Source organism: Gracilinanus agilis, chromosome 2 (assembly GCF_016433145.1).
Source record: "Gracilinanus agilis isolate LMUSP501 chromosome 2, AgileGrace, whole genome shotgun sequence".
Classification (NCBI taxonomy): domain Eukaryota; kingdom Metazoa; phylum Chordata; class Mammalia; order Didelphimorphia; family Didelphidae; genus Gracilinanus; species Gracilinanus agilis.
In genome coordinates this window covers 404584992-404608366 of record NC_058131.1, presented here as the reverse complement: position 1 = coordinate 404608366, position 23375 = coordinate 404584992, and the positions used below count along the sequence as shown (strand labels likewise).

The following is a 23375-nucleotide window of genomic DNA, read 5'->3' as shown; positions in this document are numbered from 1 at the left end:
TCATTTTGGAAATGGCTTCTGTATTTTCCTGAATACTGGCTAAAGAAGGTAAACCTTGACAATATAGTCCCCTCAATTTCCACCGCATATATATGGAAACTACCTCTAAATGATCTCAGAGTAAGGGACCTCATAATCCAGTAGGTGAATACTGAGAAGCAAGGGCAGGTAGGTGTTACTTGACAATGAAGCATGATAAAATCCTGCAGCCAGGCTGGAAGAATGATCCAAGAAAATGAGTTTCAGGATTGTTTTCATCTTGTTGAATGATTAGTTTCTGAAGATTATGAAGTTCAGGAAAGCAGCTGACTGGGAAATGATTTGGTGAATTCTCTGGTTGTCCTCCTTAAATGGTGCAGGATGTGAGAGGGACTCTCCAATGACTACCGTCCACCATTTCCAAGTAGAGGAAGGAATGGAGTTGGGGAAGGGAGTTCTGATTTTCAGAGTTTATTTGGAGAAATTGAGTTGAAAAATGATTAATTTATAGAAATAATGAAGTCCAGGAAAGTAGCCCAGTGGGAAATGAGCAACAAAAGAGAAATAACAAATCAATGAATTGGGCATGCAGTAGTTCATTTGTTTTTCAAAAGTCAGTTTTTGTTGATATTTTCTATTTCTTAACACCACCTATCCCGTTTATATCCCATAGCCATGCCACATGACAAATAGTATTTTTTAGACAGGTTGAAAAAAAATTTGACACACCTGACAACACATCTCTTCATCTGAATCCAACTAATCTTTTATACTTTTGTTACATTTACTTTTAATTTTTTTTGGTGTAGTAGTGTTCTTTCCATTTACATTGTAAAAAATAGAAGAGAAATGAGTACATTGGGGAAATCTTTGCAAAAAACTTTCTGATAAAGATCTTTATTTCAAATTTATGACTGCCCACTAAACCTTAGCTATCAACAATCATTTTTTTAAAATATCCAAAAGCACTAATAGAGAAATGAAAATTAAAATATCTCTGAGGTTCTACCTTTATACCTATCAATCGGACTGGCAAAGAGAGTAAAAGAAGATAATCAGAAATATTGGAAGCCGTGTAGGTGTATCTATGGGTTGGTCCAATCATCCTGTGATTCAATTTGGACCTATATCTAGAAAATTACCACTTTCTACCACTTAGCCCAAAGAAATAAAAGAAAGAGAAAATTATCTGTATTAAAAAAAATACTCATAGTAGCTCATGGTTGCTAAAAAATTGGAAAGAAAGGCGGTATCCTATTGGAAATGTGGCGTGTAAAAATAATAGAAAATTAAGCCATGAGATATTATACAGCAGGAATTTTCAGAGGAACTTAGAAAGACCTTTATGAACTGAGACAGCTCCAAGTTAGGAGAATATATTTTGTCTAAAGAAACCTAACAGGGAAAAACAAATTTGAGCTCTTAACTAAACAGTGTTAAACAACTAGCCTAAAAGAATGAAAATAAAACAATACTTACCTCATGATATTGATGTAGATAAACCCATGTTTTCAGACATGACTAATGTAGGAATTTGTTTTGCTAGACTATGTAGACATAATATTGCAGAATTTGGTACATTGGAGTGGTGGGTACTAGAAGTGATTAATAAATAAAGACCACTTTGTTAAACTGGGGAAGTTTTAGTATTTTATGGCAGCAGTATTTTTATTTGTTTAATTATCTAAGATATCTAAAGTCTTAATTGATTTATCCCTGAGCATTATCTTTAGCTAAAATTCATGCCTTTTGTCCTATTCTTTCCATCTACAGTTATTTTGAAATCAGGCCTTTATTCTGCTTTGGAATGATACTTGGCCAAAGCTCAAATCCACTTATCCTCTAGAGAAATGATGATTTACATACTTTCTATTTAATAGTAGTTAATGTGTTCTTGTCTCTGTAATACAATTACATTAAGCTTAGTCTAGAACTTTAAAAACATGATCAAAGTGATATTACAAAGTTTTTATATTCTAGCTGTAGTACCATTCACTATTAACTGCCTGACTGCCTCATGGCACTCCTTACATTTAGATTCATAGTTTCAGTGCCAAATGCCATCTGTCATATCTTGAAAAATATTTTCTCAATTCTTTGATATCAGTTGGTTTCCTACGGAAATTTCAGAACTAATTGTTTGCTGTGAACTTAGAGATTTCCCTAATTTCCCCAACTTTGACCTCAAAACACTTGTGTATTTTCCAGTTTTGTGTTTATGTCACAAGTGGGTACTTAACTCTTTCTGGGTAAAATGCAAATAAATATAATAGAGTATTTTTTCTTTTTATAGGCTGGACGTAAAGAAAGAAGTGATGCCCTTAATTCTGCAATAGACAAAATGACAAAAAAGACCAGGGATTTACGAAGACAGGTACATTAGGAAAAAATGTTAATATTTTCTGATGTTGGAACAGATTAATGTTAAATGATTTATTTAATTTTAAAATGTAAACTTTTATAATTTTATACTGAGAGATGAATTTTAAGTATGAAGTGTGAATTTTAATATAAAAAGTGGCTTCTGTTGATATCAGCCAGGGACAGCTGGTTTAATAAATTTCTCTGAATTTGGTGTAAAAATGTGTTAATGCAAAAGGACCTATAAAAGGAAGTGCAAATGTATTGCTGCTACCTGCTACCCTATCCTTCTTGTGATTGGTCTACTCACATTCTGGTTTAGAAGATAACCATATCTTCACCCTCTTCCTAATCCACCACTTCAAAAAAGAGACCTTATATATATATATTGTTTAAATCTTCCTTGGTTCTCATAGTTGATAGAGATTGGACCCAAGCTGATTTTCCAAGCTGTTAGCACAGATATCTGTGGGATATCTAAGTCACTTTTATCATGGGTCAGTTCATTTCTTCTCCACTGAAAAGGAAAGAGCAGCTAGCTTTCTTACTACCGTATCTAATTATGTCTAGACCTTGGTCTGCATACACAAACACACACACACACACACACACACACACACACACACACAAACACAAACACAAACATGAACTGTTCAGTAATTTTCTAGTACCTGCTAGTCCTTCAGAAAAACTTTTCCTAACCATTTTTCACTAATGTGTTTCTAAGTGACTAATCAAACCCCATGAGAATCTAGACTAATTCTGTCACACTGGGACTAGCAGAGAATTAGCTGCAATGTAAAAAGGAAGCAACTTTAAATGCGAATAACGGAATTCATTTAAAGTAGCTTAATAGCATGTGAGAGGATCCTGAAGAATCTCTTAAATCCATTTGTGGCAGATATGTGCTCCTTATTTTACCATCAGCATTTGCTTAAAAACTTGGCTCTCTTGTTTTAAAGAAGATTGATATAAATATGCTATTCTGGAATGATGAATTTTGATAAAGTTTAATTTGTTCGATTTTGGAGAGATGGTCTTGAAAATACTGCCAGGCTTTCATCAAGTAATGGTGGAATGCCATCTTGTTGCCTGAGATTCCTAGAAAGCAAGGATGTAAAGACTTTCATTAAATGTTTTCCATTTCCACCTAATGAAGCCACGTCAGAGAATGTAATAAAAGCTAGCATTTCGATATGGGGTTGTTGTTTTTTGTTTTGTTTTGTTTTGTTTTTTGTTTTTGCTTAAACTAGAAAAGTGGCTAATTTTCATTTGCTGCTTACTTTTGTCAAGCATCACCAAAGTTAAATAAAAAGCTGCCTCTCTTAAAAAGTCAAAAAACATTTATTAAGGACCTGCCCTCAAGGACCTTCTAATTTAATCACTAAAGAGCATTTATCCTTCTGTAATATTATACTCTTTGACAATACCTCAGAAGTTTGAAACCATCAAAGAAAAAAATATAGACTTGGAAACTGTAAAGTAGTTGCCAAAATGTTATCATTTATATGCAGTATTTATATTTGTGCTAAAATGTATTTTCACTACTATAGTTGATAATACTATAATCATTTTGAAACTTTGGCTTAAGTAGAAGTACTTAAAACCCCTATTTAGATGAGCAACTTTATTTTTCTTTTGTATAGTTAAACCTAATATATATTTACATTACATAGAAATTGTAAGAAAAAGTCAATCTAATTTCTGGCAGAAATCAAATTAAATTTCTGAAATTTAATTATTAGCTCCGCAAAGCTGTCATGGACCATGTTTCAGATTCATTCTTGGAAACTAACGTGCCACTTTTGGTATTGATTGAGGCTGCAAAGAATGGAAATGAGAAAGAAGTTAAAGAGTATGCTCAAGTTTTCCGTGAACATGCTAACAAACTAATTGAGGTAAGTATGCCATCTTTTCCTCACATAATATTTCATCAGAGCAGTTTTTCTCAGGTTAAAAAACCGATGTATTTTAAAACGGAACAGTGTTTTATGTGTAATTTTGTATAAGACAATAGAACATCTTTAATCACTTTATCATGCATCACAAATGTTGTCAAATAGTGTTTATTAAGTTTGCACATGTTTAAGTGGTTCCTATCTTATAAACATTGACTCTGAACTAAGCAATAATGCAGATGAGTGCCTAAAAATGACACATTCTTAAACCAGAGTATTGTAACTAGTGAGCAAACGTGTCAACCTCAGTATTTCTTACCTATAAGCAGTAGAGAAGATCCTATGATGTAAATTTTGTAATTGGACACATACTTTTCCCCATTTCCCAAGGCATTAAAATAAAGTATTGGATCAGAGCACCTCCAAGCCCCCTTCTAGTTATATGAGTCAATATTACTGTAATTTACTTAGAGATGTGAAAACAAAGGGTGGATCTCATATTTTCCAATTAAGAAACACTGGACTGGGCAGTTAGGTGGCTCAGTGGGTTAAGAGACAGGCCTCAAGATGTAGGACACCTTGGCTTCAAATTTGGCCTCAGATACTTATTAGATGTGGGACGCTGGACATGTCATTTAACTCCAATTGCCTGGCTCTTATTACTCTTATGCCTTGGAAATGATACTTAATATCAATTCTAAGACAGAATGCAAGGTTGTTTTTTTGTTTTGTTTTAAAGAGAAGAGAGTTAGAGAAAAAATTGAGTCTTTTTTTAAATGCAGAGCGTAGAAGAAAGGCAACAAAGGCACAGACAGAAGGAAATTTTATTAAAAAGAAGGCAAGAAGTACAGAAGAGACCTTTAGTTTTACATATAATCCTTATTTTCTGTTTCATGTCTCTGGAAATAATTATTTTATTTGGTAGTGAGAATTTAAATTTTTTTAAAAAAACCTCTGGGTAGTATTGATTAGAACACATATAATATATTTATAGAGCGATCATCTTTCTTGAAAGGATTTTTTCTTCCTCAGTTTTTAAATTTTCTCTTTACATAATTAACTTTTTTTCTGATGAAATATCTTGGAATTTTTCTATATGCATTGTAATAGCATAAATGAATTTTTTAAATTTAAAAACTTGATCTTTCATAGGAATAAATGCAAATTTATACCATGTACATTTAGGTCTCATTATTAGACTTGATAATAGCATGTTAGACTATATTAAAATATGAAAATATTTAGTGTGAATATTAAAAACCACATTACTAATTTTAAACCTGGCTTTCAAGAACATTAAATGTCAAACTGACCAGAATTCATTGTATCCTTTATACACAGGTAAGTCTTTTGTAAATCTGAATGATTTTGGCAGTTAATATTAAATATCAATGAACAGATATTTTTAAATTTTCCACTTTAACTTTGGGAATAAAACTATAACAGCCTCTGCTCTGAAGAAGAGCCCTATTGATGAAATTTCAAGTTCTTGAACCTTCCTTAAGAATACTCAAATAATGCTTCTCTTATATAGCTAATGGTCATGTGACAGCTTTATAAAGCACAAACATACAAAGACTGATTGTAAAACCATAGTGCTCCATCAAACATTAAAAAATATCATATATGGTTATATCCAAAGAGGTAGAGAAAGCTCTTCATTCAGTTCCATAATGTGCCATTGGGCACCATGGCCTAATTCTTGAATTAAGCTTCAGGGAGCAACGAGTCTGCAACTGAATAACAGAAACAGCACTTTAGAGAAAGTTCTGTGACCTTTCTGCACATATCACATCAGTGGTAATATAGATACTTGAATACATAATTGCAATTGTGCATGAAAAAGGAATACCTTTTTTAATGCTATGCAAGCCTCAATGCCACATCTCCAGGAAAAACCTTTTTCTTCTGGTTATGTGATGCTTTGAACTAGTAAGTTTATTTTGAATGAAGTGAAATGCCAGTTTTATTGTAATCTGATTGTGTCTACACTTAACTTCCTTGAATTTTTCCTTTTCTACCTTTTTCTTGGTAGTGTTGCATTTCTTAGAATAGGTTTCCTTTTCAGAGTCCTCAATTACAACCTAGATTTCAAAGAAATAATTGACAATTTTCAACATACCGTGCAAAATTCAAGGATGATAACTTTGAATTAAGGCAGCAGTTCACATTTTTGTCCAGGGAATTCCCAGTAATATAGAGGCATGGAATAGCTGTCCAAGGCCCTATATAGTTGGATATAAAGTTACAATTATATTGAGATAGGGACTTAATTTCTTTCTGTTGAGCATATCACTATTCCTGTAATTTCTTAGGTTTATTGCCTTAGTCACTTTTCTTCTCCATCCTCCCCTCCAGCTGTAGTCCTGTTGAATCTTTTTCACTTCCCTTTTCTTTATTATCATAGCCAGCTACATTAACTAAGTCCTCAACCACTCAGCTCTGTTATCATAGCATTCTCCTAGGTCCATCCTTTTTCCTCTTTGATCCATTCTCTACAGAGCTGACATTGGTATTTTTAGATCATAACCTGAGTCTCTTGCTGAGGAATCTAGTTTCTCCCTCTGGTCTCTATGATAAAATAGAAAATCTTGTGTATATTATTTAGAATCCTTCCCGCATTACTCTTTCTTGCACTCTGTACTCCAACCTGATTGGCCTATTTACTATTTGCTTTATGATATTTTGTTCACTTCCTTCTTATTCAGGCTTTATTCCATCTTGCCCTGCTGCTTTTGTAGTAAAATTTTCAGCTTGGCATTTCAGGATTCTAACTCCTCACCAGACTTAACAATTGTCCCCTTTACATATTATCTTTGGTCAGTCCAAGTTGTCTTACTTATTACTCTTACTTCAAACTCTAAATGCTCCAGCTCTTTTCCTCCATGCCTTCCATTACAGGCTGTGCTCCATAGCTGAGATCACTTCATTTTCATATCAGTCTCTTAGACATCCCTTGCTTCCTGTCTTAGCTACTACCACCTGCCAGAAATATTCAGTATTTCTTCTGATCCTCTGAATTTTCTACATCCTCAAATTAGCTTATTTTTTACTTTACTGTGAATATGGTGTGTCCATCCAATAGAAAAGGGACAATTTTGGTTTTTTCTTTGTATTGCCAACTACTTGTACTTTCTCAGTCAATGAATTATGGCCATCACTTCATACTAGCAGAATTATGTCCTTTTCCTCAAATAGATTTTTTCCCCATGTTGTTTCCATCTGAAAATCAGTGGCAAATTCATAACATAAGAGCTTTTTTAATTTGGATTTTTTGTTTTAATAACAAATTTCCACAAAGGTTTTCTGAAGTTATATGATACATATTGTTACCCTTCCTTCTTACCTCCCCTCTCCCAGAGCTGACAAACAATTCAATCTGGATTTAAACATGTATTACCACACAAAACGTTTCCATATTATTTTTATAAGTGGATAATCTTAAAAAACAAAACCCCAAAACATATACTCACAGAAGTGAGAAGTCATGTTTTCATCTGCTTTTTTATTCTAACAGTTTTTTTTTCCTTCTAGAAGTAGATAGCATTCTGTTTCATAAATCCCTCAGAATTGTCCTGGATCCTCATATATTTATTAATAACAGTCTTATCACATTTGATTGTTCTGCAATATTGCAGTTACTGTGTATAATGTTCTTCTAGTTCTGCTTATTTCACTCTGTATCAGTTCATGTAGGTCTTTCCAGCTCTTTCTGAAATCATCCTGTTCATTATTCCTTATAGCACAATAGTATTCCATCACCATCATAGACCACAATTTGTTTAGTCATTCCCCAATTAAGGGACATCCCTTTAGTTTCCAATTTTTTGCCACCACAAAAAGAGGAGCTATAAATATTTTTGTATAAATAGGTCCTTTCCCATTGTTTTTAATCTCTTTGGGATACAGACCTAGTAGTGGTATTACTGGATCAAAAGATATGCATTGTTTTATAGCCCTGTGGGCATAATTCCAAATCAATCTCCAGAATGGTTGGATCAGTTTACAACTCCACCAACCATACATTAGTGTCCCAATTTTGCCACATCTCCTCTAATGTTTATCATTTTCCTTTATTATCATCTTGGCTAATCTGATAGGTGTGATGTGGTACCTCAGAATTTTTAAAATTTGCATTTCTCTAATCAGGAGGGATTGAGAGCATTTTTTCATATGATTATTGATAGCTTTGATTTCTTCTGAAAATTGCCTATATCCTTTGACTATATCAATTGGAGAATGACTTGGAGTGTTATAAATTTGACTTTGTTCTTTATATACTTGAGAAACGAGATCTTCATTAAAGAAATTTGTTATGAAAATTTTTCCCTAGTTGTTTCCTTTCTATTGTTGGTTGCATTGATTTTGTTCATACAAAGCCTTTTTAATATACTCAAAATTATTCATTTTATATTTTATAATATTCTCTATCTCTTGTTTGGTCATAAATTCTTCTCCATAGATCTTACAGGTAAAGTATTCTGTGTTCCCCTAATTTACTTATAATATCACTCCCATAAAGAACTTATAAAAAATAAAATGACCTTTTGGCTCTTATGCCAGTATTGGATATCTTCTCTTTTAAGTTAAGTGATAAGTAATAGGGCTGAAATTATAATCTTGGAAACCTGACAACATTTACCTTGCTGTGCATTTGACTGCCTGAGAAGAATCTACCTTAGTTTTAAGTCTATTGTTAAGTAAGACTCTTGTCAGAATAATTCTAAAATGTTTTATTCTGAAGTGCAATGGTATAATTTATCAAACCAACAAAAATGTGCTTTTGAAAACAAAAGTTAAGCTAAAACACTTTTCAGTACTTGTTCAGTGACCATGTGTTCTTTCTAATGATTCTCTTTGGCTTGTTCAACTGCTTAGAATTTTCAGTGATACTTCGACACATCTTTGAAGCATCTGTTATTTTCAGAAAATATAAAAGGCTTTTATAAGAACCCTAGTTTGCTTACAAATTTTGCTAGCTTATGTAGGGAGCACCTAAAGGTCTAATCATGAAGAAAAATGCATTATTATTAAATGTCAGTATGTGAAAGAAGTGGTAATAACCAAAAGAGCACGTGTCCTAGAACAAAGGTCTGGGTTTATTTTTATCCCCCCAAATGGTTTACATTTCACCCAGGAATGTTGAAATTTTACAGATGAAATGAATAGGTCTACAGTATCAGGTATTTAATCTGAGTTCAGAGTCTGTGGAAAAGTATGAATCTTCTGACCACACATCTTTTGACTTCTTAACAAACAGCTTTCATTCTATCCCACAATCATAGGTTTAGAATGAAAAGTCTCCTTAGAACTGAGGAATAAGGAAACAGGGTTTGAAAGATGATAGTATTATTTGCTCTAATAGTTTCAAAGTCAGGATTTGAACTTGAGTCCTCTGGTGCCAGTGGGTGTCCAGCGTGGAAGAAAGTCCTTGAAGCCTTAAAACTTTCTAATTATCTGTGCCATCAACTTTTTTTTTTTTTTATCAGAGCTGAGTAAAGAGCTATTCTTTCAAAAACCTTTTGATACATTACCAAAATAAAATCTGAACAGATGTGTTGGCACATACCAGCTTGGTTTTTGGAAGTCATATGCATATCTTTAATTTTTTAAAAAATCTTTTTTCTTAGACCAAATGAAACAGAAAAATTGTCTGTTCTTCTATGATGTTTTTATTTATTTAGTTTAAAATTTTGTATCTAAATTTAACCAATTTCTATAATCACTTTCCAATCCTGCCTCATAGTACCTTCCATGGTGTGTGTGTCTCTTAAACACCTTACCAACAGTCAGAATGGGGAAAAAGAATTCTAAAATCTGTGTGTATTTTAAACACCAGTAGTTAAGTAAAGCTATTCAATTAATGGAACTCAATTGCATGTAACATCTACCACCTGTAGTCCACCACCTCAACTTATAGAAAGAAAGTAGCTTCCAACATCATAGTCATCTTGGAACCATTATTATTGATCATTGAATCCTGTTAACTTTTAGTGTTACATTCATTTATCTTATCATAGTTATTCATCATTCTTCTCCTTGTTCTATACACATAATTGTACATCATTTCATATATGTCTTAGCCAAATTTTCCTGAATTTCTCATTCATTATCTTCTGTATTCTATAATAATATTCTAATACACAGATAGCTGCAGCAGTTAGATGGCACAGTGGATAGGGCACCGGATCTGCAGTCAGAAGACATGAGCCCAAATCCAGGCTCAGACATAGTTATATATATATATATATAGTTGAATGATCCTGGGCACTTAAGTTACTTAACCCTGTTTACCTTAGTTTCTACATCTGTCAAATGAGCTGGAGATGGTAAAGGCAAACCACTCTGGTATCTCAGCAAAAAGAAAAAGGAAGGGAGGTCACAAAGAATCTTAAAGGACTGAAAAATGACTGAATAACAACAAAAATTGCTTTAACACTCTTATTATCTAGGTAGCATGATAAGATCAGATTTTACATCTACTTATTAGATGTTAGGAAACTTGCCTTTAGGCTCCAGAAGTAAACCCCCTGCCTCATGACCCTTGTATTAGAAAATAAGTTCTTTCAGTTACTTAATTTATATATGTCTCTGCTATACAGTCTGCCCGAATTACTGTTAATAAGTACTCGTTTTAAAAACACAATTTGACACAAAATTAAAGAATTATTTATAATGATGTTTCCTTTTTCAGGTTGTATATTATTTATTTCATCCTTATCATAATTTTTGCCTAAGGGCTTAGGCTTTTGACTATCTCATACTAGCAAAATAAGACAACTCCATATGATAGAAGAATGTATCAATTGAAAGATTTTAGAATTCTTTTTCCCATTCTGACTGTTGGTAAGGTATTTCAATAACAATTCTCCATACTTCAGTGAAGTACTTTTGAACTTTTTTTTTTTTTTGCTTTAATCTGTCTTATGAAATATTCTAATTCTATAGATTGTCTTCAATATAATAATAACACTTTTCATGTTATTATTTTCTTCATATCAAGTTAATTTTTCAAGCTGAGCTTCAACTTAGAGGATACTAAAATAAGGAAAAAATGTATTCACCAACATTAAATTCTTTGCCAATAATACTATGCCTATGGTCCTTTTCAGTCATCTCATTTTCTTTGGCCACCTACATTTGAACAATTCAGTAACTAAAATGTGCTTGCTGGCTCTAATTTCGCTCTCTGCCAAATCCTTTTTAAAATGAGAAAACAAAATAGGAGAAATTACATTTATATAAGACCACATTATTCTTTAGTATCATTTTCCCTTGACCCTTAGAGCATTCTCTATTAACATGTTTCTCTTATTCTAATGAAAGAAATGTTTTGTCTCTGTCTCTTGAATTAAAAAAGAAAGCCTAATGAAACTGAACATTTTTTAAATCTGCCATTAAATTGTCTTAAGAGTTCATCTAGAACAATTCTACATTATACAGTTTAATCAAATGAAGCTTAAAACTGCACTGAGACTTTTGTGACACCCTATATAGTTTGAGAAATTAAGTGAACCTAAGATCACATAGATAGCAAGCAGCAAAGCCAAGCTTCAAACCTAAACATTCCAAATTAAATGTTCCTTTGACCATACTTTGACTTAATATTTAATAGCTTGGTTTGAAATATGTATCTGAACTATGAGTTGAATCATCCTTATTAAAGCCATCAGGTTGCAGAGCATTTACAATTTTTGAAAAAGATGAGATTGAGGAAAACTATATAATCAAAGAATGAATTGATGATCTTCTACAAGCTACAACCATGATTTCTTAGTTATTCTTTAAGTGCCTCTCTATGTCACTTTAGGCAGGAATCTTTGTAGTTAGTAAAATTAAGCCTCTATTTTCTTGGGCTGCAGGATAAAGAATTTGTATTAATCAGTTATCCTTGGGAAAAGTTGAATTCTTGCATTACAGTGCTTTTCTCTTTTATGAAGCACACTGAGCTTAGTTTTTGCATTTTCAAGCACCAAATGTATTGGGTGATATAGAGCAAAAGTATTATGAAACCTAATTAGAACATAGCAGTGTATATTATACATGTCAAATAATTGCTTATCTGATCTTTTCATCTTCATAGTAATATTAAAGTCTTTCATATTCTAATTTTTTTTCAAATCATGAGCGAAATCACCCAGTGTATAAAAGAGAGATGAATTTTTGCCAAATGCTTTTGCCACTATAGCATAGAGTCCAAAGGGAGGGGAGGGTATTTGATGCAGATTTTGTGTTTGTGGCTAGTAATGTGCTTATTCTATCAAGCTTGCAAAGATATCTTCTAAGTGTGATAAAAAGAATGTGGACTATCAATCCATGTAGCAAAGGTTATACGGGTCAAGAGTACTTAAGATTCTAAAAATACCTGTAATACGTCATTGAATGGACAACCCAAAGAGTTGGTTGATTGTATCTTAAGTAGCCACTGTAAAGGAATGAGCTGGGTCTAGAAAAGAAGAAAGAAAACAGGATAGGTTGTGTTTGGGAAACAACTCAACTATGTCCAAACTTTCTAAAATAAAATTCAGTCTTTTTTGACACCAGTATTCTTCAGGTGTTGCTATATAAGTCATGGAATATTACAGCTTTTCAAGAATTAGAACTGGGTGGTAGTTGCATATTCAGATTTGATCAAAGGAAAAGTTTCCTAAAAGTCATCCATTAGTTGAATGCTCTGCCTGGTGATGTAGTGGATTCCTTCCCCTCCCATCAGTAATCTCCAAGCAAAGGTTCAATTAGACCTTGTTGTGTACATCTTAGAAGTTTTCTTTTGACATAAGGGTTAGACTAAATGGCCTGAGGTGTCCCTTCCAGTTCTGAAATTTTCTATGATTGAATTTTCTGAGTAGTTTGCTTAGACCTTTCCTTTGCACCTACTTTATCCTTCCTGATATTTTCTTACATTAGATTATAAACTTCTTATTAGCAAGGTCTGGGGTTGTAGGCATCTTTGTATTCCCATTATCTAACTTGTTACCTTGAGTGAAGTTGATACTTATTCAGTTGTTTTTTACATTAATTAATGCATATCATCTAGATTTGAAGGCCAGTGAGATAAGACAAATATGGCAGGCATAGGGAAGTAAAAAGAAGCAGTCAAGAAGGGAGACTTTGAGCTCAGTTCTAGATATATTGATTTTGAAATTATGATGCAGCTACCTATAGAGGATTATTGTAAAGGCAACTGAAGGTACAGGTCTGGAATTTAGAAGAAAACTACAGATTAGAGATGAAAATTGCAGTTAAATACCCGCTTTGTGTAAAAGTACTATGCCAGGACCTGGGCATACAGAGGAAAAACTTAAAACCATTCCTATAAATAGATGATGTCGGAGAGGTTTAAAGAAACGATTCTGAGAAACCCCCACCTGTATTTGATTTGTGCTGCTATGTATACTTTGTCAGTCCTAAATATTGTGACTAGAGACATTCTAAACTTAGGAGTCATAGTGTTTTGAATCTAAATAACAGTTATACCAGTGCTGGTATATAAAAATATACCTTTTAGAGATGGAATGCTGGGCCCTGCCCCCACCCCACCCCCCCAGACCAAGTGCCATGTACCCATCCACCCCAGAGAACTTGTGCCACCTTCCCCCCGCCCCAACCAACCAAGTGCCCAATCCCACGCAGGGGAGGAAGGAAATGCTCCCATTGAGCTACTGGGTGGGTGAAGTAAGGAATGCCTTCAGCAAGTGTAGAAAGGAGTGGCTTGAGCGCTTTGCTCCCCTCAGTTCTGCTGCCTGAGAACCACCCACCTTACCCCTTTGTCCTCCCAGTGGGCTGCTAGGCAGAGGGGTAGGGGATGGGAAAAAACGCTGTCAGGCACAGTGGAGAGGGGGTAGGGAACAGCTCCGCCCAAAGTCCCTCTACTTTTCTAGTAATGAACCCCGGGGGAGGGGTTGGGGGGGGTGCATGCCCACAGAGAGTCCTCTGCATGCCATCTTTGACACCCATGCCATAGGTTTATTATCAGTGAGTTAGACCTGAGGTGTGCTTGCGATGCAGACATTGGAGAACATCTGTACTTCTCATTGTTTAAAAGTCTTTCTTCTGTAAAAATGAGAGCAAAGCCTAAACGTCTTCAAAGGATTGAAGAATAATGAAAATACTACTGTCCCTGGTTCTTTGTAAATGCTTTTTTAAAAATTTAAATCAGGGGAAAAAACCCCTGATAAATAAAGCATTACTAGTGTTGTCTTTAAAGAAATTCAAAACAATCACTACTATTTTGAAAATGGAGAAATGAAGGATACAAGGAATGAGACCATCATTCAATCTTGGAGCAAACTTTTAATTCTAGACTTCTTATTTACAATTATAAGTGACTGCCCAGGGCCACAATATCTGAACCCAGTGTTGTTCCTTCCAATACAATAATGGTGTTAAGACTCAAACAGAAAAGAATCCATCCCCATACTGACTTAGAAATGGGTAAATTAACATTATATTGTTCTATATTTTTGTTTGTAAAAACATTTCCCCACTAAAGTTTATCTGGTTTATTTGACATATCTGAGCATCACTTTCATTTGGAAAATAAATAAGGTAGTCTAGATATTATCTAATGTTCCTCCTAGATCCAATAATCTATCCTTAAAGTGGCATGTGTTAGGGAACTTTTGCTTGAGTTCTACAAATATAAGTTTCCTTATGGTTCCACAACCATACAACAATAAGACCATTTGATTGCCCTCTTAAGATTTTTGAAGGATGGAGAGAAAAGGGAAATTTATGTAGAATGTCTTTGCAATTTAAAAAATTCCATATTGTATGTATTATAGTTGCCTTTCATCCTACAATGGTGCAAACCAAACAGGGTAAAAAAAATCTATTTTTCCCTATAAGCTTTCAGAATTTCGCTAAATAGTAACATACATAAAGTCAGATTATATAGTAGCTAACTGCCTTTAAATATAACTACCTGTTAACTATCAATTTTAAGCATTTTAATAAATTGGACATTAAAGCCTCAAGTGCCTAAATGTATGAAATAATTATATTACACTCTAGACCTCCTGTCTTCTAGTCTTAATAGATATAGGTCATATGATGACTTGGGGGAAAAAGATGCATTTATTTTTATTTAGTTCTCCTTCCACCTAGAAGACCAGCAGAATTATTAAAATGTTCTTTGGAGGGGAAATTGCTATAGTTAGATGACATTGAGATGTGCTTTTAGATTTGAATGATTTTCCTTTGGTCATCAAATGGTCAGGAAAACAGATTAAAAACTGTTATGTAGGAATATCACAATAATCAGCTTTGAATATGATTTGCTTTGCACTAGGCAGAAAGGATATATGTACCTATTTGCTGACCCCTTAGCAGCTAATGAAGGTTAAATCACATTGGTGGAATATTTCCTGAGGTCTAAACTATTCAGGGTTTTTTTGGAGCAGTAGTATGTACTTATAAAATACTGTTGTGTTGGTTTTTTTTCCCAGAGCAATAAAGTATTGCATTTTCTTCCCTTCTCTTCCTCATTAGGTTGCTAATTTAGCCTGTTCTATTTCAAACAATGAAGAAGGTGTGAAGCTGGTTCGAATGTCCGCAAGCCAACTGGAAGCCCTCTGTCCTCAGGTAAAATACCAACTGAAATAGTTTATGCATGTTATTTACTAGATTATTTCCTAGGCTTCTTGTAAATGGAGTTGGTTGGTTTTATGTTTATTTTGTGGCAAAAAAAATTGGCAGAGAGGAGTGGTCACTGTGACTTTGATAGATTTTTCAATTTGAGGGAACTAGCCTGGTTCACACTTGGCTTAGCTCAGATTTTTATCTTTTCTGAACATAGAGCATTCTATCTTTATAATGTGTTGAAGCTGTACTTTGTGTCCCATTTGCTCGAAAATTATATGAATGTGAGTGACAATATTACCACATTTACAGCCCTCAATGAATGGCAGGGCTTTTAAGGAAGACCATCAGTTAAATATCATGGATAACTGTGAAAGCTTTGAATATTTGAAACCATACAGAAAAACGAAGCTGCAAGTTCAGAAAGAATGATTTCTGCACATCCTACAGTTTGTACAGCATAAGAGCCAACAAGAGCAAGTTTTTCTGGGTCATTGAGAAAGAGACCAAATTAGAGAGCTGTATATGGCTTCTCTCAAGTAATAACTTAGTTTTGTTTGCTTTTTTAGACAACCATATGTTACAAATTTCAATATCAGACTTAGTGTTATGGAATTAAAGATAATGCCAGCCCCTAGTTGTCATGGCTTCTAGGAAAGACAATTACTAAGGTTGATTCACAAGTTAAGGACTCCCAGACAAAATAGAGGTAACATTGGACGTTGGTTTTGTTTTTTGTTTTCTCCTGTTCCATTCTCTTTTTATTGTAAGCCTGCAAAAAATTTCAGCATATATATATAATATTTCTCTCTTTCCCATCCCTCAGCTGATTGTATAGATATAACATAGATAGATAGATAGATAGATAGATAGATAGATAGATAGATAGATAGATAGATAGATAGATAGATGGATAGATGGATAGATGGATAGATAGATAGAAGAGAGCAACAGCATTTTGAGGTTAGCAGAGACAAAGAGGAAATCATGAGCAAAGAACTTATAAATCAGAATAGAACGGAATTTGGAGTGCATATTCTTCCAATGCTTTTGCTTTAGCATGATAGCCTCTATGGTGCTCCCCCTTTTTTCATAGGCCTAGTGAATTCAGTTGATTTTGATATAAAATTTTCAACCCTACAAATATTAGGATACTTCACAGGAAATCATTACTCGTAAGAAAGCTTATATGAAAGCCCTGCATCAACATCAAACTTGGCCTTAAAATTATAAAATGCATAGCTTGTTTTTTTGGCCATTTTAGAAGAAATTATATGTAGCTCCTTCTTCGCCTGCTTCTAAATAGCAGAGCTGTTTGAAGTGGGGAAAAAGAAATGGAAAGGAGGGAGTTTTCATGCTTTGAGGTCACAGTCAGTGAAAGAAAGTGTTTTATTAACTGTCTTTGAAAATTGAATTTGTGAGTCTCTTTGGCTAATTTATATGGCATGTTGTACATGGCTTTAGATAATAAAGACAAGGAACTAAAGTTGGGTAAGACCCATATTGGTTGTTAACTACTTATCCTAGCTAAAATGAAAAGGCATTTTACTTAGCAGCCCATTGTGTTAGAGACCTATGCCTAAGATACTTCCAAAAAGCCATAACTAGATTGTTCCTTGACCTATGTAGTTTTTTCTCTGGTGATTTACATAAACATCAATAACTAGATAACAAAAGAGGAGCAAAGAAAATGCTATGTGAAATGCAGGATAGCTATGAAGGAAGACTTCATAAAAAGGGGCCATTTCAGTTGGACTTGGCACAGCAGAGCAGTAACTGAATAGCTTAATGTCAAAGAGCAGGCCATTCTATTCAAGGAAGGAATGAGATGAAAAAAAGCAAGAGAAGGAGGGATGCACACAATAGTCCAGTTTGCTGGAAGCTCAGAGTCTGATAAGGCCAGAAAGATAGGGTCCTTAATAAGCAGGGAGGACATTCCAAGGCAGGCTAATGGACCTAAAGTATTATTGTGTAATAGGTAAACTACTAGAGGATTTGAATAGAGGAATTAGGCCTTGCCTAAGAAAATTATTATGAAAAATTTATTGATAGAGGAGAGGAGTCCAAGGAGGTAGTCATCAAGGATTATGTTTGGGTAGAAGCAAAAGGGACTGGTGAGGAAGAAGGCTCAGATAGAGGACACCCCATTATTGAGCATGAACATTTTCATTCAAAGAAACAAGGAAATCAAAGGAAGGAAGAGGTTTGTGGTAAGATATGTAGGCATAACAGCTATAGCTAGGGAGGGTATTTGTACCAATTCCTTTCCCATTAAAATGGTTATTGGAGAGGGGTTTGTATTTTAATCTGAATTCAAACTAAAAAGGAGCATTTCCATTCCCATAGCAAAACTATGAAGCTCCATTCTACACTGCTTGTTTTTTATAAGTAGATAGTAAATGCTACATATTTTTTTCAAAACTGCCCTACTTTTCTCTACTTCCTTCTGTTCTTTTCTGTGAATTAAAAAAAAATCTTCAATGGCTCACTTAACCTGAAAACCAAGAGAAAGACAAGCAGAGGGAAGGAGAAGCACCTGTGTAACAAATAATCATAGTCAAGCCAAAAAGATCCACACATAAGACCAGCATTTTCATGTCTTAACTTCTTATTTTCCTCATCAACAGTATGGGACAACTTAACTAAAAGAAGACAGAGAACTCTGTGCCTGACTGTGTGTGTATGTGTTTTCCACTGACCTTTTATCTCAGGTAGCAGTAAGGTATATGTGATCTATACTGCTCCCCACTCCTCCCTCCATGAGTTTTGTAAACTCTTCTTCTAATACCCCTATTATAAAAAATAACAAATTTATATGCTTCTTCCTTTCTGTACTAATATATTCCTTTTACCTTGCCTTTTCTTTCTCCTTTACCCCTGTGGCCTTTCTTTTTCTTCTTTTACTTCCTTAATTACCCTTTGATGATATTAAGTCATGTGAAGTAACACTTATTTCTTCTCTCCCGTTGGAATATTAGCATTGTATCATTGTATAACTTCTGTTCATTTATTCTACTAAATGTACCTTTCTAGGTTTCTTCCTTTTATTTTAGCATTCCAAATTTCTATTCACATCTGGTCTTTTTATCAGAAATCCTTTTGAAAGGCTTGTATTTTTTTAAAGATCTACTTTTTCATCCTGTAAGTTTATACTCACCTTTGTGCGGTAAGGTATTCTTAGTTGCAAACCTATATCTTATGCCGTTTGGAAGATTATATTCAAAGATACCATCTTTGATTTTTGGTAGCAGCTGCCAGATCTTAAGTTATACTCTGACTTTGTTCTTAAGATGCTTGAAATATTTTTAAATTTGATCTAGAGACCTGGATTTTGGCTAAGACATTTCTAGGATTTTTCCATTTAGAGTTTCCTAGACATGGCGATCAGTGGATTCTACCTATCTTCATTTTATCCTCTTGGTTTCAATAGATATAGGAAATCTTCATTTATAATTCATAGAAATATCCAAGTGCCCAAGCTTTTTTTTTTTTTTAATTATCCATGACCCTTTTGTAAGACCAGTTTTTTTTTTATTAGATAGCTTTCATTTTACTTTAAATATTTTTCAACATTTTCTTTTACTATTTCTTGCCTTCTCATAAAGTCATTGATTTCTGTTCAATCTATTCCAGTTTTTAGGGAGTCAGTTGCTTTGGTCAGGCTTTCCACTTGTCTTTTCCAAGTTATTGTCCCCCTTCCAATTCTTTCTTGCAGGGCTTTTACTTCAGTTTTTGTCTCGCTTCATTTCTTCTTGATATTCATGTAATCCTTGTAGAAAATCCATTTTTTACATTATGTCTCTGTAGACTGATTTCAGTTGTTATGGAGGCACCCTGTCCTTTTCAGGGATATGATTTGCACTGATTTTTTCCTTCCATGCAGGTTAATGTTTTCTTTGATTAACTCATCTTTACTACCTCACTTCTTGAACTGAAGCTTTGTACCATGATCTTCCCAGACCGTGCTTATGAATGGGATGTTTGTCCTTGCTTTGTCCTGCCCTGGAGTTGCTGAGCTGTCTTCTATTTTCTAGGTTTCCTCTTTCTGAGTCTGAAGTTCAGAAATCTTTAGGGTTCTCTAGCATCCCAAAACAGAGTCCTGGAGATCTAAGAACATTACCTCCTGTAGACAAAATATGTCTCTGGCCTCAGGGCAGAACTTGGGATGGTATTTTCTTTTTTCCCCTCTGTCCTTTGACTGATAGTTCTGTTTTTGTTGTACAAACATGTTAAGGTTTCCTTATTACATTGACAATAAAAATTTGTTTTTTTAGAAATTTTTTCCATGGTTACAGGATTCATGTTCTTTCTCTCCCCTCGGGGCTCCCAACCCCCCAACTCACACACACAGAGTAGTCCACGCACATTTCCACTGGGTTTTGCATGTGTCATTGATCAATATCTATTTCCATATTATTGATAGTTGCACCGGGGTGATCATTTCAAGTTTACATCACCAATCATATCCCCATCAAACCATGTGTTCAAGCAATTGTTTTTCTTCTGTGTTTCTACTGCCATAGTTCTTCCTCTGAATGTGAATAGTGTTCTTTCTCATAAGTCCCTCAGAATTGTCCTGGATCATTGCATTGCTGCTAGTACAGAAGTCCATTACATTCTATTTTACCATAGTATATCAGTCTCTGTGTACAATGTTCTCCTGGATCTGCTTCTTTTACTCTGTGTCAATTCCTGGAGGTCTTTCCAGTTCACATGGAATTCCTCCAGTTTATTATTCCTTCGAGCACAATAGTATTCCATCACCAGCATATACTACAATTTGTTCAGCCTTTCACCAATTGAAGGGCATACCCTCGTTTTGCAGTTTTTTGCCACCACAAAAAGCGCAGCTATAAATATTTTTGTACATGCCCTTTTCTTTATGATCTCTTTGGGGTATAAACCCAGCAGTGGTATGGCTGGATCAAAGGGCAGACAGTCTTTTAGCACCCTTTGGGCATAGTTCCAAATTGCCCTCCAGAATGGTTGGATCAATTCACAACTCCACCATCAATGCATTAATGTCCCAATTTTGCCACAGCCCCTCCAACATTTATTACTTTCCTTTGCTGTCATGTTAGCTAATCTGCAAGGTGTGAGACGGTACCTCAGAGTTGTTTTGATTTGCATTTCTCTAATTATAAGAGATTTAGAAGCACATTTCTCATGTGCTTGTTGATAGTTTTGATTTCTTTATCTGAAAATTGCCTATTCATGTCTCTTGTACATTTATCAGTTGTGGAATGGCTTGATTTTTTTTTTTGTACAATTCATTTAGCTTCTTATATATTTGAGTAATTAGACCTTTGTCAGAGTTTCTTGTTATAAAGATTGTTTCCCAATTTGTTGGTTCCCTTCTAATTTTGTTTGTACAAAACCTTTTTAATTTATTGTAATCAAAATTATTCATTTTACATTTTTTAATTTTTTGTAACTCTTGCTTGGTTTTAAAAATCTTTCCTTTCCCAGAGATCTGACAAGTATACTATTCTGTGTTTGCGTAATTTACTTATAGTTTCCTTCTTTATAGTCATGTCATTCACCCGTTATGAATTTAACTTGGTATAGTGTGTGAGATGTTGATCTAGACCAGTGATGGGCAAACTTTTTAAAGAGGGGGCCAAAGGAAAGGAAATGTTCATCTGTCAGTCTGTTTTTAAGGCAACTCTTTCGAAGTTTCATTGTATTGTATCCTACTTCTTTTATTTGTCAGATTAGGAATAATGTCGCCCTGCCCAATAGAACATTTCAGGGTCCCCACCCTCACATCTGACCCGCGGGCTGTAGTTTGCCCATCACTGATCTAGACCCAGTCTTGCCCATACTGTTTTCCAATTTTCCCAGCAGTTTTTGTCAAATAGTGGATTTTTGTCCCAAAAGCTGGAGTCTTTGGGTTTATTATAGACTGTCTTGCTGACGTCACTTACCCCAAGTCTATTCCACTGATCCTCCCCTCTGTCTCTTAGCCAGTACCATATTGTTTTGATGACTACTGCTTTATAGTATAGTTTAATATCTGGTACTGCTAGGCCACCTTCCTTCATATTTTTTTTTCATTATTTCCCTTGATATTCTTGGTCTTTTGATCTTCCAAATGAACTTTGTTATAGTTTTTTCTAATTCATTAAAAAAGTTTTTTGGTAGTTTGATAGGTATGGCACTAAATAAGTCAATTAATTTGGGTAGAATGGTCATTTTTATTATGTTAACTCATCCTACCCATGAACAATCAGTCTTTTTCAATTGTTTAGATCTAGTTTTAATTGTTTGGAAAGTGTTTTGTAATTGTGTTCATATAATTTCTGTGTTTGTTTTGGTAGATAGATTCTTAAGTATTTTATATTGTCTAGGGTGATTTTAAATAGCATTTCTCTTTCTGACTCTTTTTCTGACTCTTGCTGCTGAGATGTGTTGGAAATATAGAGAAATGCTGATGATGTATGTGCATTTATTTCGTATCTTGCAACTTTACTAAAGTTGTTGATTATTTCCACTAGCTTTTTCATTGATTCTCTAGGATTTTTTAAGTAGACCATCATAGCATCTGCAAAGTATGGTAACTTGGTTTCCTCTGACTGACAGTTCTGGGGTGGGAGAAGGCACTCACTGTTAAGAATTTCCTTCTAGCAAGAATGTGGGAACTAGATTATATGCCTCCTGGTCAGGCAGCTATCTGACAGGACATTCTCCCCTCCACAAAAATCAAATCATTAATTTGTCAACAAGTCAGTGAACCCACAGCAAATAATATTATGTGCCAGGCCGGTGATGGGCAACCTTTTGAGCTTGGTGTGTCAAAATTTGCCAAAAAGCCAAGCATAACTTGGGCAGTTGCTTCAAGAAAAAAACCATAATTTCACGATATTTATAGTTTAACAAAAATGTATAATTATAATATATAACTATATTTAATAAACCAAAATAGGTAAATTAATATAGGTAGAATTGTCATCTGTAGTGCAGATTGTCTACACTACAGCAAATGTTTTATCCTCGGCTTGCAGCCCTATACTTCTGTATGCGGCTGATGCAACTGCATGTCATCTAAAATGGCTATGCATGTCACTGACATGCATGTCATAGGTTTGCCATCACCATGCCAGGCAGAGATTACAAGGCATGTAACCATGGGGAAATATTCTTAATTAATTTTTAAAAAGAGAGAGAATACAAGGGAATCTCTGCCAGCACTAGATGCAACTGGTGCTGATTAGCAACTCTTGCCCATAAGCAATTCACGGTCCAAGTTTCTGGGTGGATCACTAGGGAGGAAGAGGCCAAGAGGGAAAAAAACAACAAAAACACTTGAGGCTGCAGGAGAGCAGAGGGGCTTAGTTATATTCAAAGAACTAAGAGGAGCACTAGTACTGTGGCAGGGGAGCATTTTTCCCCTTCTTCAAAGTTCCTTCTTATAGAGGGAGAGAGGCAAATTTGTCCCACATTCAGTGCCACTTCTCTTATTCCTGAGTCACATTAGATGTGGACAGAAAAGGCAAATAGAGGGCTCTTGTTCCATTTAACAGAAAATTTCCCAAAGTGAGATACAAGTTGTCTCCT

At 34.5% G+C, this 23375-nt stretch overlaps 1 protein-coding gene across 1 annotated transcript in view; it reads left to right on the top strand.

The window, feature by feature from the left end:
• CTNNA1 (catenin alpha 1) overlaps positions 1–23375 on the top strand; it is a 170356-nt gene that overhangs the window by 123705 nt on the left and 23276 nt on the right. Inside the window, exons 8-10 of the mRNA XM_044664563.1 lie at positions 2273–2353; positions 4086–4238; positions 15729–15821. Of these exons, the coding sequence (XP_044520498.1) occupies positions 2273–2353; positions 4086–4238; positions 15729–15821 (327 nt within the window). The remainder of the gene's footprint in view (positions 1–2272; positions 2354–4085; positions 4239–15728; positions 15822–23375) is intronic.